The sequence below is a fragment of the Emys orbicularis genome, chromosome 4 (assembly GCF_028017835.1).
Source record: "Emys orbicularis isolate rEmyOrb1 chromosome 4, rEmyOrb1.hap1, whole genome shotgun sequence".
NCBI lineage: Eukaryota > Metazoa > Chordata > Testudines > Emydidae > Emys > Emys orbicularis.
Genome location: NC_088686.1, coordinates 56,133,512 through 56,158,504, shown reverse-complemented (window position 1 = coordinate 56,158,504; position 24,993 = coordinate 56,133,512). Strand labels below are relative to the sequence as shown.

The following is a 24,993-nucleotide window of genomic DNA, read 5'->3' as shown; positions in this document are numbered from 1 at the left end:
AGCACACAGGGCAGGCGCTGACAGCTCAGAGGTGACTCATCCTGATGTCACGCACTGGAACGGCTCTGAGCCGCGGGCCCGCTGCGAACACTCCCAGGATCAGCCCAGGCCTCCCTGCAGCGCCTCCCGTCTGCCCTCGCATAGGCGACCAGCGCGGTGCCTGCATTTCAGCCCTCGCCGCCCCGCGCCGCTCACCCGCCCGCCGCTGCGGCCCGAGCGGCAGGGGCAGGGCGCTGGCCGGGCGCAGGGAGAGCGGCGCGGGTCGCCCCGCACCCCAAGCCCTTTGGTTCAGGCAGCCTCGGGGCTGCCCTGGGCGGGTCTGGCCGGGCGGCAGCGGCACGAGCGTGTAGAACGGCGCGTGGCTCCGGAAGGAGGGCGCCGGCTGCAGCCTGTAGTAGCGCCCGTGGGTCTCAGCCCCCCCTTAGTGTCAGCCCAGCCCGGGGGGGGGTGCGAGCAGCATGAGAGTAGTGGCCTTAATCAGGTAACGTGGCTGTGGGGGGCTGCCCTGCTGCACAGACTGAGCCACACCTCGTGCCCTTGGGGGGTGCTGCCGAGCCCATAGCAGGGACTGGGCTGCTACCCCGCAGCCTTGCCCTCGGGACCCTCCTGCTCGTGCATTTCTTGCTTTCCTTCCTCCCCCAAACACAGCAAGGAGTTTTAAACAGCTCTGTCTTCCCCAGCTTGCTCTGCCTCAGCTGGCTGCATCTCAGTGGTGGGTGTGTAATTGCATGCCTAGTAGGAGGCCTTGCACAAGTGCCTGGCTCTGCCCTGGGGTGTTGAACATCCTGTCACACTTAAAAAAATAAATAAATAAAGGCCCACCGTACCATCATCACTCTCCCCTGCGTCTTATAATGTGCTCTTTGTTGTCAGTGGCTGCCCTCCACCCCAGAGGCAGCTGCATTTTAGGTGTGCCCTGTAATTATATGTAACATGCTTTGGAAGGAGACGTGCTGTATATATGTGAGCTGCTGCTATTTTTTTCTACCTAGTCTCACTCGTTTTCAGTTGATTTTCAGGCTGTTTTTTTTTCCTTTCCAAGTATCTCCCTTTTAGGATCAGTTTTGCAAATGTGTGTTTCAATGAGACATTTAATCTCACTCATCATTTTAAAAAAGCTCACTCATTTATGTAGTCACACCGAGCTTGACATAGCCCTCTGTCTTGGGGACTGTTTCTCCTACCCTTCTGCTGCTTCGTTTTCTGCACTTCTTATGCTCTAAATAGGTTTTAATATTTTCAGATATGTATTTAAATTATTTTTTCATTGAAGAAGACAGGTAGATTCTTTCATTGAGAAATGATAATACATTGATGGTTCATGTAAGCCAGGAAGGTTACTCAGGAACTTGTGCTTGTGTATTGGGTGAACCCTGTGATATTTTTATTTTTAGATGCCAACCCATAGCTTTTTTTTTTACTAAGGTGCAGCTTCTATATTGACTTTCATTGTGCAGAGTCCTGCAAGCTGCATGAAGCCCTGTTAAAATTTGGGTTTGGCCATGGAGGGTCAGTTGCAGGATCATGGTTTAAAATTATCCCAAAAGAAAATGTTATACAACAAAAGGGACTTGTTTTTTGTTGTGAAAAATTGTACTTTTTTTATCCAGATTTGTTTTTAATAGCAGATTAACACAGTCAATTTCCACACTTTCTCCTCCCAACTCGTAGAAAAGGCAAGATTTCAAGTTCTAGAAGTACTTATTTTGATATTGGTTATGCAGTGGAATGTGTTAAAAGGCAGCATGAAATAAAATCTTAAAAACAGGTTTGTAACATGACTGTTATTTTTGTGGGCAGTTTTCCTAGGATGGATTTAGCTTAAGAAAAAGTTTTAAGAAGAGTTTTTTGTTTTAAAGGGATGTCAAAGTCTGATTTTTTTTTAACCTACCCACTGCAAGTAATGTAAAAGATGAGAGAGAAAATTCTCTATTTAAAAAAAAAATCTTTTGTGCTTTTGATAGGCAGGAGTAGTATCTGAATCAATTTTAACTAATTTTTTTTTGTATTGACAATATTTCAAGTTGACACTCTCTTTCTAAGGAGGTAGTGATTGAGTAAACCTCAAAGTGTAACTTGTGCTAAATCAGAAACCATCAGGCATTTTAAAGCCAGTGATCTGTCCAAAATAAGTTTTCTTCCCATCCCCCCAATCCTTAATTAGCCTAGATTTTTTTTTTTTGCATGAACAGCGACATGCAGGAATATGAAGGACATCCTTTTCAGAAGTCTTGGATAGTCGCTAAAGTAATCTTTACATTTCCTTTTTTTTCTCTTTCATATTCCCCTTGTCTGTAAGTCTGCCTATCAGCGTGCCTGTGGCCAAAATTTGTCCTAACTGTGGCTGTGCTTCTGTTGAAATCGTTAAGAGTCTCATATCTATTGCAGTTCCTTCTTTTATTATATTCCCAAAAGTCTAAATGTCAGGGTACCAAGAATGCCGCAACCAGACATCTGTCTTGCTCCAGGAACTCAGACCATCTGACTACCATTTCTGGCCTCCTATTATTTTCCATATCTCAATGATACTCAAATCTCAAACTGTGGCTCTAGAGCAGTGATACTCAGACTGAGGCTCACAAGCTGCAAATGGCTCTTTAATGTGTTTCCCACAGCTCTTTGCAGCACACGATATTAAAACACTGTGATTTAATTATTACCCAATCAGGATGCTTTTGCTACTTTTAAAGCAATTAAGTTATCAACTCGTACTAAGTTATGAACTTATTTACTGTGAGAATTATATATATATATATATATATATATATATATACACCTCTACCTCAATATAATGCTGTCCTCGGGAGCCAAAAAATCTTACCGTGTTATAGGTGAAACCGTGTTATATTGAACTTGCTTTGATCCACCGGAGTGCGCAGCCCCGCCCCCCCGGAGCACTGCTTTACCGCGTTATATCTGAATTCGTGTTATATCGGGTCGCGTTATATCGAGGTAGCGATGTATATAATATGTGTATGTGTGTATATAAAAAAAACCTAAATATTTTCCCTGTCATACTATTTAAATATGAGTAGTACAGTAGTAAATGAAACAATGAATTCACACTATTGTGGCTCTTTTGGGTAGACTAATAGCTAATTTGGCTCCCGAACCACTGATGTCTGAGTATCACTGCTCTAGAGCCACATACAGCTTTTTGAGGGGGGCCTCACTTGGTGAAATCCCTGGGTTTGATGGCTCTCCCCTTTGAAGCTTTGTGGGTAGCATTGAAAAAACAGACAGATGTAGTAGTAATCCTATCTCTCCCTCCAACTAGCCAGGAATTTAGGGTGTAAAGGAGAGGAAGAGAAGGAAAGAAAATAAAAAACTCTGACCGTGTTCCATCAGCTAGTAGGACAAAGAAAGAGAGAGAGATGAAAAACACTTCTTTCTCTCTCAGAGGCTAGAAAGCAATGGAAGGAGACAGGAAATATTTTGACAAATGGAGCCCCTAAGAGTCACAGAACTATCATGGAGTTCTGGCCTGATGTGATTATCATCATGCAGTGGCATACAAAAAAATCCCAACCGTGTAATGCTGGGACACCAATTCATGATTATTTGGTGTTTCTGTTGACTCTGTGGGGCTCTCTCCAGCTATCAATATTGAGTATCAGTGGAGGCCTGAGTATTGTTGGACCCACATGTCCTCTCATTCATGATTGCACAGACTGTTTTCCCTCCCATTTGTGATTGTTTTCACGTCAGTGGCAGCTACAAAAATTGTTTTTGTGTAGAAGTGATATTAAGAAAGGACTTTTATGTACAATTTTGCTGTCTTTGAGATGTTTTGTCCTCTTGGAAATAAGTTTATCGCACTTTCTATTTTGGCTCTTCATTTCACCCCCCCATGCCCCTTTCATCTGTTATTTTTCTCTTCTCTGGAAATGAGGAGAGCCAGCTCCAGGTAACCATCCAGCACTATACAGACCATCAGCAAGTGGTCCATAAACAACAAACTAGGCCTAAAATCATGTCAAAGTACATCCTTCTTTTTAAAATCTATCTTGTTCTTTTCAAGCAATTTTTGAAATTAGCAGATATTTTATTTTTGAGCATTTTTATTTTAATACTGGAATGGTGTGATAATATTTAATAACTTTGGTAAATTAGCCAATGTACTTTATTTTGTTGTTTAAAAGAAAAATTAGAATGAAATTGTTTCTCATAAAACATGCCAGATTGTGGAAGCCAACACTGGATTTCCCAGTATATGTCACAGATACAATACAGACAGTAGCAATGCAAGTTTTCTTTAGATTTGTCCCAGCAACGTGCCTCAACCCTGTTTCTGTGGTACCTCTGAGGTCTGAGTGTAATTCAGTTACCATCTCTATTAATTTCATGGTCCTTCTCTTGAGAATGCTAGCAAGGACAATATCAAGACTGGTGACTTTCAGTTTCTGAGTTTGCACCTGCAATTTTGCTGGTACAAATAATTGTGGGTACATTTTATAGTGCTTAGATATGTAGCTTCCTGATTATACTCATAAATTGTGTCGTTGGATATGTAAAGGCTACACAGTTCATGTATAATTGTTTTTGGCTGTAGTTATATTTAGGGACAAAATCGGGGCTAAGTTGAGGCCCTTAGTTTTGAGAAAGAAGTCTGTATAAGGGTAAGATTCTCTGTCCCATTACTGTTTCTTGATCCATCCAGTCTTTTTTTCCAATCTCATTGGTAACTAAATGAACAGTAACTAAGTTAACTATACCAAGCATGTTCTATCAAAATAATAGAGATAGGGCTTTAAATTACATTGTCTGTTGGCTGTTTAGAAGAAATTTGACATCATGGTTATTTTGAAAAGTGATTGAGCCTCAAACTAGAAACTTGCTGAAAACCTGTTCATTAACAAATTCATGTTAAATTTTAACAGCAATGAAATGAGAGAGAGTAATTGATCATCGAATCATAGGACTGGAAGGGACCTCGAGAGGTCTTCTAGTCCAGTCCCCTGAACTCCAGGCAGGACTTAGTATTATCTAGACCACTGGTTCTCAAACTTTTTTTCCCATGGACCACTTGAAAATTGCTGAGGGTCTCGGCGGACCACTTAATGATCTTTCCAAATGTTGTTTGTACCATTAGCTAACTATTGTAAATGCTTTGGATAAAAGCATTATATAATAAAAACTTAATAATAATTAACGTTTTCTTTGTTCTACAAATAAAAGTACACAACTCATATTTTAATATCAGTAGTCTTACCTTTCTAATGTGATGAATGTGCCTCTCCCCCGCCACAGCAGCCCCTGAGCTGGGGCTGGGAAGAAGGGCCATCTCTCCCCAGCAGCCTCAGCCCTGGAGCTGGGGAAAGTCGCCTCTTTCTCTGGCCGCCGCAGCCTTGCACGTCCCAAATTTGCCTCACCCCCTCTTCTCACCCCACTGTATATACCCCACTGCCTCCCTCCCCCCCTTGGGGCTGTGAGTTCTGTGCTTTGGCTCTTAGAGAGGTAAAGCACAGACTCTCCCCTCTGGTTGTGGTGCCGTGTCTATCAATTTGAAGATGGACGTTTGAAGTATAGTATTCTATAGATCAGATAGTTTTTGTTTTATTATTATTACTTGACATTTGTTTAAGACTTGATTATGTGTAACTGAAATAGGAATTTTGCCATTAAATTCAATGGGAACAGGATTCAGCCGTTGCCATGTTGACAGAGGCAGAGTATTCTTTTAGCTTTTGAATGTTGGGTTATTAATTTCAAAATCAAATCTATTTTGCACTTTATTATTTGTAGTAAATATTATATTACATCAGCACCTAGATGAACATCAGGAACCTGTTGTGCCAGTTGCTTTAAAATACACCTGTAATTAATTTTGTCCGCAGTTACATCTAGGCGCACAACCAGAAGCCAGGTTGTCACTGCTGCTTGTAAAAATCAGTACTTTAGAGAGGAAACATTCTGTGATCCATCACTAATCCTTTGAGCAAAAGACAGCCTCTTCTCCAAAGAGCTTACATACAATATAAGTTTTTCTCTCTCTGCCATCAAATTAGGAATTTCACATAAACCTTATGGATTTTAGATCTAACTGCACTCTTCAGCATTTTATAAATACTTTATTTTCTTATAAAGATTTTGTATGGTACAGTCTTAGACGTTTGTTACTGTTATAATTCTCTTTAATACTTCTTATTTGAAAACTTTATTCCGTGGGCCTACATTGTAATTTTGAAGTAATCAGGTAAAAATTAAAAAAGGGCGACAATGCCTAGTAGTGACCTGGTTTAATATTCTGATCATTTCATTTTTTTTCTAATTCCAGTGGTGGAAAGGACAGCTGTTACAATATGATGCAGTGTGTTGCTGCTGGGCATCAGATTGTTGCTCTAGCCAACTTAAGACCTGCTGAAAACACAGGTAAGAATGCCTCATTGCTTGTAAGAAACTTTTCGAAATAGGAAACAGCTGAGGCACAGCTGTCTCTGAATTAAACCCTGCTATTTTTTTGTACATATGGCAGGTATACTAGGACATCTTTACAGAGAAAGGTGAAAAGGGGGAGAGACAATTTAGAGAATTTGTTAAAGCCACTTGTAAAGCAGCAAACGAGAAAACAATACAAGAAAATGAAAAATGGTAAAAGAAAGGATTCTGCAGTTTAAAAGGAGGAAAATGCATAAATACTTTCTTGTACTGTAGTAAGGGGAGGCAGTAATGAAGGTAGTGAAAAGTGAGTGAGGCTTAGCATCAATCTTAAATTAAGATGAACAGGAAGGTTTCAAGGTGAGATTTGAAAAGGAGGTGACTTTTGTACCAGTGGGAGGGGAAAGAGGCCCCACAAGTGAAAAGGGTGTCACCTTCGCCATCTGAACTGTGGAGGTTTGTGAGGGAAGCAGAGAAGGAGGTGTGCCTGCTGGGAGGAGGAGTTCATGTGTGAATCATTGGTAGAGTAGGCGAATATAAAATCAGTAGGTTGGGGCAATTTATTCCTTTGGTACCCAGGACAAAACCTCTCGAATCTTATTGAAATATGTTTGTTGTAAAACTAATGTATCCACATCAAAAATGTAGAATGTTGTCATTCAAATCATAAAATGGCCTCTTTACGTGTATGTGGTAGGAAATGCAATGGAAAGTTAATTGAGGTACCCCAGGCAGCAGTAGGGCCTATCCCATTCATTTTATTTTATCTTGTACCACTGTTGCCTGGAGACCCTCAAGTAATAAAGTAACTGCACATTCAGAACTAAGTGGCAGCTTAAAAGGGACCCTGTCTGTTCTTTTCAGGCATCACATTTTATATAAATTTAAAAATACTCTGTTTTTCTTGTAAAATCAACTTCTCCGGTCCTGGTTAATTTGTTAAGATTATAGAACCCGCTAGACCATTTTGATCAAATACCTGCTTCTCTTACTATTGGAAGTCACCATGTCCATTCTAAAAATCATTACACACTATAGTAAAGTCAAGTATTATTTATAATGATCAGTTTTAGCATATTATGGTTACATCACAACTTGTTTAACGGCTTGTTTCCGTGATACAGGGACCTCTCCTTTCAAGCTATTCCATGTGGGCTCAGAGGCCTGCCCTCACAGAGCAGGGCCGAAGTTAGGGGAAGTTCCAGGACTACTCAGGGTGGTCTTAAAATAAAGCGAACTCTATCAAATTTTACCAGTGAATTGTAGCTTTGAGCAATAATTAAGTGTTCTTTATTATTGATCAGTTGAAAAATTATCAATAAAGATCACAATTGTTGGATAACTCCTGAGATACGTAAAATGTGAATTGCAAGGTTTGCGGTTTAATTATTACAATCTACATGAGCTACCTTTTTTGTTATTGATTAGCTGCCAACCAGTCGGTAAGAATGTTTAGTGAAATTTGTCTCTTAATTAAAGCACTAACAGCAAGAAGTTTGGTGAGTTCTATCCTAAGTTTTTAAAAGGAAAGGAGATTAAAAAGTCCTGGATGCAACAACAAAGATTTCCCTTTCTTTACAGTGTATAAAACAATATAAAATTACTGCCGTAATCCTCTATTGTTCCATTTATACTGAAATAACATGCTGTGAGTATCATGTTGTCAGTACTAAATGTATTAATGGCTAAGTTTCAGGAAGTTTTGACAGCCTATTTCTAACCACCAGAATAAGTGCTGCAGTGTGTTCTATGTATATTGCACTAAGTATGCTGAAACACAAGTAAAAACTATTGGTCTGTGCCTCTGGGGTTGTGCTCCTCTTGCATAGCAAAGCAAAATTACCATTGGCTTCACTTGGTTCTGGTTGGATCTGTAGTGGGGGATTTGTGGAGGAAGCACTGGAAATGGTAGGGGAGAAGTGAAGTGGACACTTCCATTGAGAAGTAGGCAGTTGCATGAGACACATTGTTATAAGAGGGGAGAAATCCATTTTTTTTAATTCCATGTTTGTAGAGATGCCATCACAGATGTGTGTGTCAATGAACTAAGGAATAGTCAGATTTAGGTACTCTTGGTGCTTTTAAAGTATTATGATTTTCTATAAATGCTGAATGATGTGCTTAGTGTCATGTTTGTCTCTATTTAATTGTGGCAGAAGGGACAGATGAGCTGGACAGCTACATGTATCAGACAGTAGGACATCATGCCATAGACCTGTATGCTGAAGCAATGGATTTGCCTCTCTATCGTCACACCATAAAGGGTACCAGTGTGGACACTGGAAGAGTGTATACCAAGTGTGAAGGAGATGAGGTCGAAGATCTTTATCACCTTTTGAAACTTGTTAAGGTATGTTGCATAACTCACTCCTCTTGGAAAGTTTTGAAAATTTTTAAAAAATATTTATACTCTTGTATAATATTTGTTTTCTTTTCTGTTGTTCTTCCTTACAGTATAAATTTATGTGAAATGGGGATTTACTATCTTAATCTGTTAAGATAGACCATACTGATTATCCCTCATTTTAAACCAAAAACCTTGATCATATACAATAAATAGATGCCCATAATAATAAACAATTGTATGCTGTAAAAGTATTCAGAAAGTATTATATGTAAAGAGAATTATTTATCATGAAACTGTGATGTAAAGTTCTCTGAGGTTCATGCAACTGATGTAATATTTTGCTTGTTTCCCACTGGTTCTCATAGATTTTGTGTGCATTTTGTTTATTAGTGCACAGGAAATGTATGCATTTGCTTTTTCATGGACTTATGTATTATAAAGTAAAACCCAAAGTGCTAGAATATTATTCATAATGCATTTCAGACTCAAAGTATTCCCAAATACTTTACAATTATGATTTTGATGTTGGTAGTGCAGTGACTATGTTCAAATACCGTTATATACTCAGCAGTAGCTTTACCCAATCTTTTTAGTAATACAATCATTCTTTCAATAAAAATGGATATATTGGCTAAGACACTTGAAATTTATTCTGCTGTTTTTCAAAAAATGTAATGTGATCTTTATTACCTGGGGTTTGATTCAAACCCCCATTGAAATCAGTAGAAAGACATCCATTGGTTCCAATGGATTTTGGATCACAGAGAGGAAAGAAGCAACTTTGAATGACAGAGTTGAAGTTTCTTCATTGTCCTGAATGTCTTTCAGCAGATTATGTTTGAGGTTTCCAGAATACGTAATCATATTTTTGTAAATGTCAGAAGGCAGTATTAATTGTGAAAGTTGTTACTAAAATGAAATGATTAATTTGAATATTATTTACAGTCCTAGAAAAACTTCCTTAAGTTGCCTAAAAGATAATTCTTATCTTCGATTTAAGTATTCAATACCTGTCCAATTATAATTTTATTTCATCAGATTTATAATTGATAAACCTGAAAACGTCATGCTTAAATGGCTTGTTCATTATTTTATATTAAAATTGTATGAATAATTTGGTTCTAAGATGTATGTTACAGAGATCAGAAACTATCACCGGGGCAAGGTGACTAAACCCATTATGTCCTTCTTTGGTTGTTATAAGTTTTATTTAATTTTAATATCATAAAGTTGGGAAGTTCTGGATTGGGTAATCTTTCCTCTGAAATTACTTCCTTTCTGTCTGTTATCCTACCACAGTTTCTTCTGATGGAATGGGTGAGATCTCTGGGATCCAGTGGGAAGTGACCTGAACTCAATACTCTATACTCCTGCTTTCCGAGACCACGTTACATTTTCTCAAAACTCTTTTAATCAGTGGCAAAACTCTCATAGGCTTCAGTGGGGCTAGGATTTTGCCCATAGTATCCATTAGTCTGGAGTACAAGATTCTTGATGTTTCTTCTAAATCTTTGTGGAGCAATAGGGCATTCGAGGCTGTACAACCAGTATAGAGAGATCAGTGAAGTTTTTTTGTTTTTTGTTTTGTTTTTTTAAACAGAGTGTGTATAGGAAGCAGGACAGTAATTTGAGGAAACATGCGGCAGCACTTTTAAAATGTTTTTGAAAACGACAGCATTGGAGAAGGGAAGTACAGATATGCTATCTGTTGGAAGCTTCGTGATAACAGCTTTCTAAGGCTGGGAAAGATGATAAATTACTGATCAATTTAATTAAAAATGGGGAGATTAGTGGCAATTAAGATGAAATTTCCCTTTCGATCCATGCTGTCTTTGGAGAAATGGATGCTTTCCCATTATCTTTATAGTAACAATCAGTTATGACATAAATTAATGCTAATGTTAAATCTTGACAACTTCTGCTTTGGAAGTTCGTACACGATAATTATAACTATAGTTGAAAGAGATGTTATCAAGTTGTCTGGAACTAAATAACTGCTTCTTTCTTGTGTGGAAATATGAATTCCACTATAGGATATTTTACAGACATAAATATTGGAAATACATTGCCTTTATGTAGACATTGTGTAACCATCTCCTTACAGTCAAACTCATATATGAAATTCTGGTGTAAAAATTGCAATGGGGTTCTTGAGTACTCTAATGAATAATTGAGTAATTATAGGGAAGAAAAGAAATCTAGAAGAGCTATCACTCTTTATATTGTTCTTCACTAGTTTTTAGAAAAAGATGGAACTGGAATTTTTTTACCTTTTGAATGTTAATGGCAAAATTAAAATCAGTTGATTGATTTTTATTTTATGCATTTACTTATGGCAGTATGCAGTTTTGTAGCTTTAATGTGCAAGTCTTTAACCACCAATAGCTTTTTTTCCTAAGTGATTCAAATTTTCTTTAGATGGTGTTACAATATAATTTTTTAAAAGAGAGCTCAATCTGCTGCCTGTTGAAAGTAGGGGAAAAAAAGAATTGATGAAGGTTTTTAATAATTCAGACTTTTATTAAAAGTCTTGAGTTGAAATAATTTGAAAGCACTGGCCAAAATAGCATCACTCTTTTTTTAATGTAATGCTTTGGATATGAGGATGCAGGAAAGAGTCTGTCTAGATGAAAACCACATAATATGTCTAGCTTTTAGTTTGTAAAGTATCTTTATATTACAAGTGCTTGTTTAATAATAAATTAAAACAAACCACATTGAAAAAACTTATGTGAATTGAAAAGTATTAAATATTTTTTAAAAGTTTTATAAAAACAGGAATTTTTAAAAATGTAAATATTCCCCTGCAATGTTGGAAAGCCCACCACAGCAGTTTTGTGCTAGTGTGTAAAACTGAGAGAGTGAAAATGACTGCAGACAAATGTGAAACTGACCATTCTGATGTTGTGTTCTACCCTATGTGAAATGTGTGACGTAAATTAGATTTATTTTAAATAGTCTAATGTGTTAGTAGGGGATAAAGATTGTTTAGTGTTACTATCTATATCCCTACATGTTACACATAGGACTGGAAGGGACTGCTTAGGTCACTGAGGCCATCAATACAAGTAGGTTGTATGGTTTTGGATTTATATAAATATAAATATAAATCCAAAACCATACAAATTACTTGTATTGATGGCCTCAGTGCCTACTCCTGAGGGCATTCTGCACCAAAACATTAAAAATTCGGCACCAAAAAAAATTAAAATTCTGCGCACAATATTTTAAAATTCTGCAAGTGTTATTTGTCAATAAATAAATGCAGAGGCTCCAGCATGGCAGTGGGGAGCACAAGCCACTGACTGCATAAAGGCGGGAGATCACCCTGCAGCCCCCTCACCCACAGGACCCGGACTCAGCAGTGAGGCTGCACCCAACCCTGACACAGTGCATGGCCTGGGCTTGCCCCAGAAACACCCTGGGGCCCTGCCCCTCTGCGCCAGGTGCACCAAGTGTGGGTCAGGCAGACTCAACCAGGCAGGATCCAAGTGTGGAGGAGCTCAGTGTGGGGGGATCCAGATGTGGAGGTGAGTGGATTCTGGGTGCAGGCAGCTCAGTGCGGGGTCTAGGTTTGGGGGAATCTGGATGGACAGAGGCTCGTTGGGGGGGTTCCAGGTGCAGAGGCAATGGGACTCTGCAGGGGCTTCCAGTTGAAGGTGGTTGAAGCAGAGGGGTCTGGGTGTGGGGGTCTCAGCGGGGGGGGGGTGCTGGGGGCTTGGGGCTTGGTGGGGTGGGGGTCTGGTGCAGCTAGTTAGGGTCAGTGGTGTGGGGCTCTGGATGTGGGGGCTCAGGGTGGTGCAGGGGGTGGGGCATCAGGGTGGTGGTTTGAGTGTAGGGAGCTCAGTGCAGGGTGGTCTGAGTGAAGGGGTGGGGGTCCGGAGGCAGGGAGCAGCAGGGGGCTCCAATTGCAGGGGTTGAAGTTCAGTGGGATGGGGGTTAGGATGTAGTTGGTGAGACTTGGCAGGAGTGTCTGGGTTTGGGAGGTCCGGGAGTTGGGTAGAGGGGGGAGCAGCTCCTCGTACAGTGACCCCTGCCCCCACAGTTAAGGAGTGATGGGGACAGGACGTGGTTGGATGCTGAGCTTCCTGCAGCTGGGGGAGGTTTCTTGGAGTGGGTCTGATACAGCCCCAGACACTCTTTGCAGGGGAAGTCCTGTCCTCTTCTGCCTCCAGCCCTGCTGGGACTAGCAGCTGATCCTGGCTCAGAGTAGGAGGCACTGGCTGAGGTGTCCCCAACCCCACGGTTATTTACTTTGCCCCCGGCTGCTCCGGGTGCCTGAAACAATGTATCTGCTCTGCCAGGGAGTGGTGCATGACTGCTCTTGCAGCTTCCTTATGCTTCCCTGTCAGAAAGTCATTTTTCTGCGGGAAAGCAAAGAAATCTGCAGGGGACATGAATTCTGCGCACGTGCAGTGACGCAGAATTCTCCCAGGAGTAAGTGACCTAATCGGTCCCTTCCATTCCTATGTGTAACATGTAGGGATATATATATAGTCAGTTTATAGTACCATGTGTGTTGAATGTGGGATATATAAATTCTGAACACTAAAGGCTAATTTAATTTTAATATACTAGGCAGGTCACTCTGGGAGCCTTACTGAATCCATGTGTCCAACCATGTGTATTTACTTGCAGGATTAGTGCCTAAGGCCCTGTTTCAACAAAGCATTTAAACACTTAAATAAAGCCAATGGGACTTAAGTGTGGGCTTTTAAGTGCTTTACTGACTGAAGCCTAAAACGATACCAGGTTTCCCCGGTTATCTGACATTTCCTTTATGGTCAAATCCTCCTATATGAATGGAAAAGTATTAAATATTTTTAAAAACAGCTTTATGAAAACAAGATTTTTTAAAAATGTAAATATTCCCCTGAGTAATTGAGTAATTATCGGGAAGAAAAGGAATCTAGAAGAGCTATCATTCTTTGTTGGTCTTCACTAGTTTTTAGAAAAAGATGGAACTGGAATTTTTTGGCTTTTTGAATGTTAACGGCAAAATTGAAATCATTTGATTGATTTTTATTTTAAACATTTATTTATTACAATATGCAGGTTTGTAGCTTTAATGTGCAAGTCTTTAACCACCAATAGCTTTTTTCTAAGTGATTCAAATTTTCTTTAGATGGTCCTCCTCGTTGTGTGTGTTCAAAGCCTGAAAAGTGCTCAAGGGAACGGGCCAGGGAGAGCCTGTACAGAGTGCATTCTCAGAAGCACCTATCCTCTATCAGTCAATCATAGGTACTTAAATGGCCCTCCATTACCATAGTGCTTGAGGCACAGGTTGGAGTGGCAGGTCAGTTGAGCGTTGGAGGTGTAGGATGTTTGTCTATGACATGTGGGTCCTGTGGCTAAAACTATGTCTAGGGGGTAGGTACAGTGGACCCATAGACAGTACAGCAGAATGCAGATTACTTTGTTGGTGCTCCATACCAGGCTGATGGGTGTCGGTGGAGGATTCTACTCTCTACCAATCACCTGAGTAGGTCTCCTTACTCATACTCTTCGAAGGAAACCAGAACTTGGCCCTTAGTTGATAAGGTTTGTTGCTAAGACAGTTAACCTTTATAGAGTTCTTCAGGTTCATTCTGTGCTTCTGATGTATATATGTGTCTATGTGTATATATAATGTACGTTATAGATCTTGTTCTTAATAGGCATTTTTTCTTTGAAATATTGGCTTGTCCTTTACCATAATAAAATCTTCTGACATGATTATTCTTGAGTTTCTGGAAAGTTTATCCCAGATATTTATAATTCTGTTTATAATTTAAAGAAATTTATGTGAACCCATTTATGAAGTATGATTACAACATTTCCATCGTCTCTTGCATATTTCCAAAGTTATTTTGAGCTCAGTGCGAGTTCTGTGTGTGGAGGGCTTTGCAAGGTTAGAGTCTTAAAGATTATTAAGAAGAAAAAACACATTTGAGAAAAACAGGTATGATGGACTTGAGGACTGCAGGATAATTGCAGTATCTTCTACTGATCATCAGCTGAAAAATAAATATTGCAACTAGATCAATATAAAAAATGTGTTGACAAAAATATTTTAATTATTAAAGTCTTTGCCTGCTATACCATATCATGCCATTAATTTTTTCCGTGGGGGGGGGGAGGGAAGAGGAGGAAAGCGGAGTGGAATTCTGCTTTAAAAATGGTGAGACGACATGGATCAGCAATCTTATTGGCTGGTAATTAAAACCCACAAAAGCCCCAGCCAGAAACATTTGCTTTTTTAGTAGCAGCAGTTGAAAGCAGTATAATGCGTTTTAAACCTATTTTTTAAAATGAATTTTCAAGCTCAGCGGTGTATGGTCTTGGAATGGAAAAGGACTGATACTTATTCAAAGACAGCAAAATTTTTTGTTTACTACGAGTAATATTGTGATAACTGTTCTCCTCTCATATTGTCCTGCATATGTTAAGGGGTTTGGTTCTCCTTTCTCCCTCTCAGTGTATGCACAATGTGCCGAGCCATTTGATGGTGTCATAATCAGCCAGATGGAGATCCAATAGCCCATCGTTGAAATAAGTCAGTGGTCACTTGTCAAGGATATGCGAAATAGTCTGAAGTTGATTGCAGCTACATTGCAGGTCATTAGAAAAACCTCGTTTAAAGAGATTGGCTGCACAGTTGTCCTTTCCTGTTCAAAACTGGTTCAGAGATGACCACAGGTGCCTTGGCAGATCAAAACCTAGTTGACAGATGGTTGAGTCAGTGACGAGAGAGTGATTGACAATTGTCATCGCTGACCACTTGTTGCACCAAGCAGATTCCACTATCATGTCCTGTGATGGCATAAATGACCATAAGGGCATCTAGAAGACAGGCAAGCTGACGGGTGGTTGAAGAGGTTTGCGTACAATGGCAGGTCGCTATTCTCATTGATCCTGGCCAGCTGCACGACAGAGGCTCTCATGGTGAATATGGGGTGGTGCTATATTAGTAAATATTGGCAGCTTTACATCGATCAGCATTGTGTGAAATGAGCAACACCAGACAGGAGCTCAGTACTCTGCTGGTGAATAGCAGAGGGAAAGGGCTAATGTTCTAAGTATCTGGGTGCTTGCACCCCAGGTTGAACCAGCAAATTTACTGAGCAGCTTGTTCTGAGTGTTGACTTTGGCTGCCGTCGTCTTCAAGTGGTTGAGGTACATTAATGACCTATCCAGTGTCACACTGGGGCAAACCAGGTTTGGATCGTGCTGCAGATGGCCGTTGAAGAAAACATTTATCTCGTGGCTTGCATCATGCACATGAAATACACTAGAAACCGTCTTGGAAAAGCTCGGCTGCAGGTGCCATCGACTACAATGGACTGCCATGAGCTTCATATCATCATTCAAGACCTCGTCAATTTCTGAGAAGGACTGAGCTTGGTAGCTGCAGCAGATGTTGTCAGCATAGATAACCTTGTGCAAGAGTGTAGCTGGCAGATCGTTGATGTACACATTGAACAGTATCCGTGAAAGAACTGAGCCTTGAGGAAAGCTATTGATCGGACACTTCTGAGAGCTACAGCAGTTGCCTAGGTGTGTTCTAAACCGCATATTTTGGAGAAAGAGCTCTATTATTTCAACCACCCATGTGGGACAAGTTGAGAGAGTTTAAACGAAAGGTGTCTATGTCAAACGATGCCATAAGCATCAGTCAAATCCAAGAAGATGGCTCCTGTTTTTGGATTTTGTTGAAAACTGTTCTCGATAAAGGTAGTCCTTTCCTGAACCCTGCCTGCTCGACCTGCAAGACATTGTCCAAATCTGAAGCAGTTCATTGAAGGATCAAACACCTTGAAACACATTGACAGCAAGGATATTGGGTGGTAACTCGACACATTATAGGGGTGCTTGCCTGGCTTAAGAATGGAAATAATCTTTGCTTAATGCCAAGTGCGTGGTAACTTATTCTTATTAATGACCTTGTAGCAGATTGGTGACTCACCGCCATGGCGCCTCCTGCTGGTTGTCCAGGAATTAGCTCGATTCCAGCACTCGGAGTGCTCCCTGCTGGCCGGTTTCTCTTCTGCCTCAGGCCCCTGTGTCCCTCCCGGACCCTGGTGCCCCTTACCTTGGGATGCTGCCTTACGGCAGTCCCCATACTCTGGGTCTGTCCTCCCAGGGGAACCCAATCCCCCTATGCCCACCTTGCCTCAGTGGCTATTCCAGTTATTATCTAGCCCCCTTTCTCTGGAGCAAACTGCAGTCCGTAATGGCCACTCATCATTGGCAAGGGGTTTGGACCAGCTGCCTCTACCTCTGCAACCCAGTACCTCTTTCGGCCTTAACAAGGCCTCAGCCTGGGGAGTTGCCAGGCTGGAGCTCCCCAGCTCCTCTTGCCCTTCCCCAGCACTGCTCTACTGCTCTACCCTGTGCTCCAAGGCAGCTAGGTCCTTCCCACTCCAAGGCTGGAGTGAGACTGACCCAGCTCCTCTCTTAGCACTTATATCAGGGCCAGCTTTGGCCTGATTGGGTGTGGCCACATCTGTGGCTGCCTCTTGCAATCAGCCTACCCTTTTCCCTAGGAGCGGGGTAACTGCCCCGCTATAGACCCGTATGCAGAAGTTAGTAAGCCACTGTGACACCTTTGGTCCAAGGTGCTAGAGGAATTCCAGCAAGATGTTATCATAGCCTGCTTTGTAATCACATGTAGTGATTAGAATAAGCCAAATTCATCAATCCCCAGAGTAGTAGGTGAAAAGGGAGGAGCATTGGTTTGACAGGCTCCCTCACTCCGATCTCATGAAACATCCTGTAGGTACACTGCTACTTTGGGGTTCTATGGTAAGGGGGCCAGGGCTGGAGGTGAGAGGATGCAGCACTAGGTCATTGTAATGTATCCTCTCAGAGATGGAAGATGTGCAACATCATCTTCAGGAGCTGATTAAAAATGGCATAATTACCGAGTCCTGCAGTCCGTAGGCCTCACCCATTGTGGTGGTCTGTAAGAAGAATGGAAAAAATTGGATGTGTATTGATTACCGCACCCTAAACAGGTGCACTGTAGTTGACCAGTACAATGTGTCTCGAGTACAAGATGCCTTGGACTATTTGCTGCATAGCCAGTGGTTCTCTGTATTGGATCTTCAATGTGGATACTACCAGATCCCTCTGGGAGAAGAAGATAAGGAGAAGATGGCCTTTATCTGTCCATTAGGGTTTTATCAATTTGAACGCATGCCCCAAAGAATTTCTAGAGCACCTGCTACATTTCAACATCTTATGGAGAAAGTTGTGAGAGATATGAATTTAATGCAAGTGTTAGTTTATTTGGATGACCTGATTGTATTTGGAAGAACCTTGGAGAAGCATGGTTCTTAAAGTTCTAGATCGGCTGGAAGCCTATGAGCTGAAGCTTTCAATTGACAAATGCCAGTTCTGCAGAACCTTGGTGAAGTATGTGGCTCACATTGTGTCTCAAGAGGGTGTGAGTACTGATCCCGATAAAACAGATGCCCTCACTGCATGGCCTTGCCCAAGTAATTACAGACAACTCAAGACCTTTCTTGGATTTAGTGGCTACTACTGCATATTTGTGAAGAGCTATGCTACCACTGTAAAACCTCTGAATGATCTTAACAGGGGATACCAGTCCAGCAAGAACAAATCTAAGACCAAGAATAAGGGGAGCTCCCCAAAGCCTCCTGAGCAGAGACACTGTGGCCCCTTAGAACCATTTGGACCACGGTGGGATGAGAGATGTGAAAGGGCTTTTCAGGAAATCATTAATTTCCTAACTCATGCTCCAGTCCTAGTCTTTGCTGACCCAAGCAAACAGTTTGGAGGGTCTGGGAGCAGTCTTGTACCAGGAAGCGGAAGGCAAATGTAAATCTGTATCCTTTACTAGTTGAGGACTGTCTGATAGTGAAACTTGGTACCCCATCCACAAACTGGAGTTCTTGGCCTTGAAAGGGGCCATCACTGAGAAATTTTGAGACTATTTGTAAGGTGCTCAGTTTCAAGTGTGGACGGACAACAATCCAGACTTATATGTTAACAAGTGCTAAGCTGGATGCTACAGGGCAGAGATGGGTGGCCGCCCTGGCTAGTTACGAGTTCAGCATTCAGTAACAATCAAGGAGAAGCAATGTTGATGTGGATGCATTGTCCCGGCTTCCACAGGCATCGGAAGTTGCTGTGATACCTATGGATGGAGTGAGAGCTATTTTCAGCGTGAGTTGTTGAGAGCCAGAGGCCCATGAGAGCCTTCATGGGTGTGTTGCAGAAGCTCTGGGCCTGTCCCCTGCAAGTGTGCCTTCTGCCTCAGTGAACTATATCGTGTTGGACCAATCTCCATTGCCCATTCTCAATGTGGCTGACTGGCAAGAAGCCAAGCTGCAAGATACTGAAATTCATGATAAATTGCCAAAAGGGAGGGGAGATTATTCCACCTAACCCTGAGGGTAAACTACTATTGAGAGAATGGAACAAACTAAAACTGATTCAGGGAATGCTGTACCGAATTACCACTGATCCTTTACAAAAGCAATGAGTGCAGCTAGTGCTACCAAAAGAGTACAGAGCCCTGGCCATGAGGGCCCTGCATGATGACTTTGGACCTTTAGGAGTGGAGAGGACCCTGGAACTTATTCGTAGTAGATTCTATTGGCCCCAGATGGCTGAAGACGTTCGCAGGAAATGTGAGACATGCGCTCGATGTGTTCAAAGGAAAACTCTGTCCACTAGAGCTGCATATCTGAAGAACATCACCAGCACAAACCTTTGGAGCTGGCATGCATTGACTTCTTGCCTTTAGAAGTGGACAAGAGGAATGTCGGGAACATTTTAATAGTGGCTGACAATTTTACATGGTATGCGCAGGCATATCCCACATGTGACCAGAGGGCTACCATTGTTGCTCAAGTGTTGTGGGAAAAATATTTTTCAGTGTATGGGTTCCCAGCTCGGATACACTCCGATCAGGGGCAGGACTTTGCGAGTCACCTTCTGAAGGAGGTGCTGAGGATAGCAGGAATTAAAAAGTCTAGGAAAAAGCCTTATCACCTGCAAGGTGATCCTCAGCAGAGAGGTTTAATCGAACTCTGTTAGATAGGTTGGGGGCTTTACAGCCAGAGCAGAAGGCAACCCGGAGCCAGCATGTTGTGTTTTTGGTGCATGCCTAAGCTACAAAGAACGATGCTATGGGAGTAACCCCATATCTCTTGATGTTTGGGCGAGAATCAAGATTACCCATAGACTTGTATTTTGGCATATCAGATGATGGAGATAGCTATGAGACTCATCAGCAGTATGTATCCCGACTAAGAGAAAAGCTGTAGGATGCTTATTGCTTAGCTACGTCTGCAGCTTGGAAAAATTCAGACCGTAACAAACATCGGTATGATGCTAGGGTGTGTTCGGAGGAGCTCCAGCTGGAGGATAGAGTTCTGCTTCTAAACATGACAACTGGGCAGAGCAAAAGTGCTAGACTAAAGCCACCATCCAGCATGGATAGTGGGCTCCCTGCGGCTAACCTACATCTACTCAGCACATCTGAGAGTGAGTCTGAGGAGGAAGACACTACCATGGCGTATCCAAGGATGGAGACAAGATTTCGGTCTCGATTAGCTGAACCAAGAGAGAGCTCCACCTCTTCATCCCTAAACCCTATGGAGGAAGTATTTAGGCCCATTGCTGGCACATTTGTGCCGCCAATGAGACCGCCCTGACACACACAGGTTATTGGACAGTGGAGACATACAGGTGGAAGGTGTCCTGGGTGCCTTGAACCTTCCACTATTAGAATCAGAGATGCAGGGGCCTATGTTAGTAGCTGAGAGACCTTCAAAGGAACCCTCACCATCCGTCGCCCAAGAAGATGTCCCCCCTAACCCTGCAATGCACATTCTCAATAGGTGGGACAGGGTTATAAGGCCAGTAAACCGCTTAACTTATGATGCACCTGGGGTGGCTAGTGAAGAACCAATACACTTAGCTCACAGGCTTGCTGAAGCCATAGTGGGTTTTCTGAGGCCCTTCGGAGGGAACTAATGAATTTGGTATAATAGGGAGTGTGATTTGTTGGGATGACAAATTCTCGGCTGGGGGGAGGATGTAAGCAGAGTCTGAATGAGCTCTCTCTTGACATCTAGAGATGAGCTGTGGAAAAGGACTTCAGGAGCCGATCTCGTTTGCTCGGGCACACCCACCCTGCGTAGGTGCTCAGCATGATGGGATTGCTTGCCCAAATGATCACTTTTGGCTGGTGTGGGATCCACAGTCTCCTTGTTATTGGGGAAGGTGTAATAAAGGTTGTTATCCTTGTTGCGTGAATCAAGGGCAGCAGAACTGTACTTGGCATTTCCCAATTGAAGGACTCACCCTCAACTGAACGGCACTTGCTAGGCAGGGGACATGAATTCCAAAGCCCAGTGAGTGGAGAGAGGGTGGGGACAGGTACTTGTACCTTTTGGTGTGGGCCTTGCCTCAGGGCCCCAGACACCATTTGACCCTTCCTCTCTCCACTGTGTAATAACAGACCTAATTTAGACTCAATTGAGAGTCTTGTTACATGCTGCAGAGCTGAAATCAATGATACCTAGGTCTAAGTATTAGACCTGCTTTGGGACAGTGTCTCTGATCAAGAGACTGCCCAGTGTGCACCAGCAGTGAGGCTCCCCCACTAACAGCTGAAATCACTGAGAGGTGAAATCACTGAGAGATTTGTTAAGTGTGGGGGACCCTGAAGACATCTTGGCGCAGCCAGCAGGGTGGCTGGCAGAGAGGCGTGCCGCGCGGCCAGCAGGGCAACTGGTGGAGAGGTGCGGCCAACGGAGAGGTGTGGGAAGCGGCCAGCAGGGTGGTTGGTGGAGCGGTGCGGCGAGCGGCCAGCAGGGTGGCTGGTGGAGAGTGCCAGAGCAGAGCCCCGCAGAGAGGGGCGGCGAGTTACCTCCCCCTCCACCCAGGGGGGGAAGTGAACTCTGCAGGTGCACCTCTGAACTCTGGGTCTGCACTGTCCAAGGACAGCAACTATGAGTGGGGTGCAGAGAAGGGATGGGCACATTAAACGGACTTTTGAGTTGCTGGACTTAAGAACCTGAGGGGAAAAGGACACTGCCCAACTTACTTGGTGGTGGGTCTTTTGTTCATGGTTTATGTTTATAAACCCTGTTTGCGGTGTTTCCCAAATTGATGCTGCATTATTTCCCTCCTTTTATTAAAATTTTTTTGCTGCACTCAGACTCTGTGCTTGCGAGAGGGGAAGTATTGCCTCTTAGAGGCACCCAGGGGGTGGTGTGTAATTGTCCCAGGTCACTGGGTGGGGGCTCCAGCTGGTTTTGTGTTGTATTGTTGAAAAGGAACCCCTAGATACTGAACCTGGCTCTTGTTGCTGCCAACTCTGACTGGCAGAAGGATTACATTACAGAGATTCTGGGTAGAGCTGCTGGGCAATTGTACTTTGGGGGACCTATAAAGAACAAAAGATACGTTTTCAATTGCTGCTATGCTAAGCCTGGGTAAAGGGAGGACTAAAAATGTATTTCTGCTTTCATACATATTTAATTTTATCCGTTATCTAAAGTAGTTTAGTCTGGGAGGAGCCCTTCCAGAAAGGTGCAGGGTGGGAGGGTGTGTGTGTGTGTGTGTGTGTGTGTGTGTGTGAGTGAGAGGAGGTAGTATAATGGGTGTACCGTTTGCATGCAGTTAGATGATTTCTGCTTTGTTTATTGTTGATTCATTTCATTTAAATTTGGTTTGGTTTTGGTTTGGAAGCTATGAATGAGTATTGTTTTCCAATAATATACATAGATTTTTAACATTAGTTATACAGAAGTACAAACTGGAGAATTAGTGGCCAATAAACTACTAGCAATGTATTTCAGATATTATCAGGAAAACTGAATGCATAACAAAGTCTAACTTTCTTGGTATAACTATATTGCATAGTCTGTGTTTAGATTAGAGGTAAATTGGGCTTGGTTGGTAGTTGGCCACATAGCGTATTTCATGGTATGCATACGAGATTACTAATAAGATGGTACTATGCACATGTGGCATATATTGTGTAATAACAGTATGGTCATTGCAACAATTATATTTTTGTTGAGTTACCCACTGCAGTTGCTGGATATAAAGTATTGTCTGTTAACGTATTATAAAGTATTGTTAAATATTTGTACAACTAAACCATTTGTCAACTGTGCAACTTTTCTTTGAACAAATGTTTTAGGATAATATTATTTCATAATTATTGAATTGAAATGTTATTTACCATTTACTTGACTTAGTCACAAATTTTAAAAAGTGTTTTTATAGCTTCAGTAACCTGTAGATCAGCTAGAAAATACTACATCCAGTTTTGTTTAGTTAAGTCTACATTTGCAGATACTTAAAACAAGAATTTGTCTGCTTCTTTTGTATTAAAACATTGATTTTTTTTTCAAAGCATCAGTACTGTCTGCTAATTTCACCATGACCTTTTCCTTCATCTACAGCACTATTTACAATGTACTGTGTTCTCTTCATGATGCACACCTTGCTCCGATTAATGTGAGTTACACATGGGTGCTGAGAGGAAATAGTACTTCATTGTCTTTACTTAGTGAATGGAAGAATGACAATATAAAATAAGAAAGAGACTTCAGTGAAAGTAATTATGCATTTTATAAAGGGATGAATCAACTTGTTACTAATTTAGTAATAATACTTTTAAAATGTTTAACCTGAGTATCTCAATGTCCTTTTTACCTAATTAGTTAAGCATCTTATCACCACATTGGTTAGGTAGTACTCTCCCTCTTTTACTAATGAATAAATTTTGAAGACCGAAACAGGTGGTCAGTAAATTGGTCGCACAGTCCTATGGTTTGACCATCATACTCCAGTCTAAGAGAATTCCATTATTCTATTTTTTTCTGTTGAATGAATCTTTAATCTGTGCGGTAGTTCCTTTAAACATTCCTGTTATTACCTGCAAAAAGTTGCAGAATATTGAAATTGCAGCAGGTGGTAGGCAGTCTTTATGGAGAAGTTTTCAAAAGAGATAACCACTGATATGTTCAGACTTTAAAATAACTGCAAACCAAGATGGGTGAGTATAGTTCTGATTTTTGACAGATAAGCTTTATATAGTGCATCAACTGAAATTTAAATTTGTATACAGCAAATGAAATTCATGAAGTGAATATTTAAAAACTAAACATTTTTTGTTACTCAAGTTAAGGGAACAGCAGTGAGAAACGCAATAATGGCAGTTATTTTTAGGGCCTTCTGGTGCTGATTGGGTACTAATTATGTGGATTATCTATAGGTGAAAATTCTGGAACTGTGTATCCTGGCTGTAATGCTTAAATGCTGTGTGTTGCTCTGGGCAATAAAATCAGTGACCTATGCTGAGAGAGAAGTAAATAATTGAACTTCTCTTTAGGGGGTGAATTTTTCAGCACCGATTTCTGCATGTAGTTTTCATGTAGTGGATAGTAGCCTCTCTTCACTTTTTGAATGACTAGATCTTGTTCTTCAAGAATTTGCATTGTCCCTTGACACTCATGACCTACATGGCCAGCAATTTGCTTCTGTTTATTCTCATGTGGAGCCTCTTGTCTTTTCTGGTGAAGATATAGGGTACCATTGTAGTAATTAACAATGAGTGACTTGGTGGATTAATGGAAGGAAGAAGTGGTCATGTGGTTGCCTCCACAGTAAGCAGTGTAAAATAATTGTTTTCCTCTGTTTTGTATGTCTTCTTCTATTTACAAATTGAGGGTTGGATTCTAGCTTGAATTTTAAAATGAGGGGGGAATGAGGAAGCTTGCTAATCAGCAGGATGCCTGCTATTCCCCACTTCTTGTCTGAAATGTTCAGGAGGGATATGTTTTCCTTTCAGAGTGGGATCTTAAGCAACATTTCAAAGGTGGCTTCTTACCGTGAGAAATGTTGAACTTTATGTAAACAAGAAAGTCAGTGTATTTCTCCCTGTTAGGTGTGTGGAATTGTTTTCTTTCACTCCCAGTTCTGTTGTGTTAATACTGAATAAGCAGAGACAGCCAGGCTAGTGGTGAAAGATGGTAAGCAAGCCTCAGGGCTTTTTCTGGTCAGCCTTAAACCTCTGATTGCCAGGTTTTCCTAATTTCCCATTTCCAGGGCATCGCTAGTGTGACCTTGCCTGCTGAATATGATGTTGTGGGTCTGCAAGATTCTCACATGCATTTGGAAATGAGCGGGCAGGCATTGTTTACAGGACGCCAAATGAACTGTGCACTTATAGCAAGTTTGATAAACACACATTTCCTCCTTTTATCAGTGAGATTGCAGAATGTGAAGTATGA

General features: G+C 41.6%; 1 protein-coding gene across 1 annotated transcript; it reads left to right on the top strand.

Annotated features, from left to right (window-relative positions):
* Nucleotides 1-367: 367 nt before the first annotated feature.
* On the top strand, nucleotides 368-24,993 carry DPH6 (diphthamine biosynthesis 6). Its single transcript, XM_065403700.1, is given in 5 exon segments — nucleotides 368-481; nucleotides 6,278-6,372; nucleotides 8,535-8,728; nucleotides 24,809-24,890; nucleotides 24,893-24,993. Coding segments are annotated over 5 exon segments (495 nt in total). The 5' UTR covers nucleotides 368-458.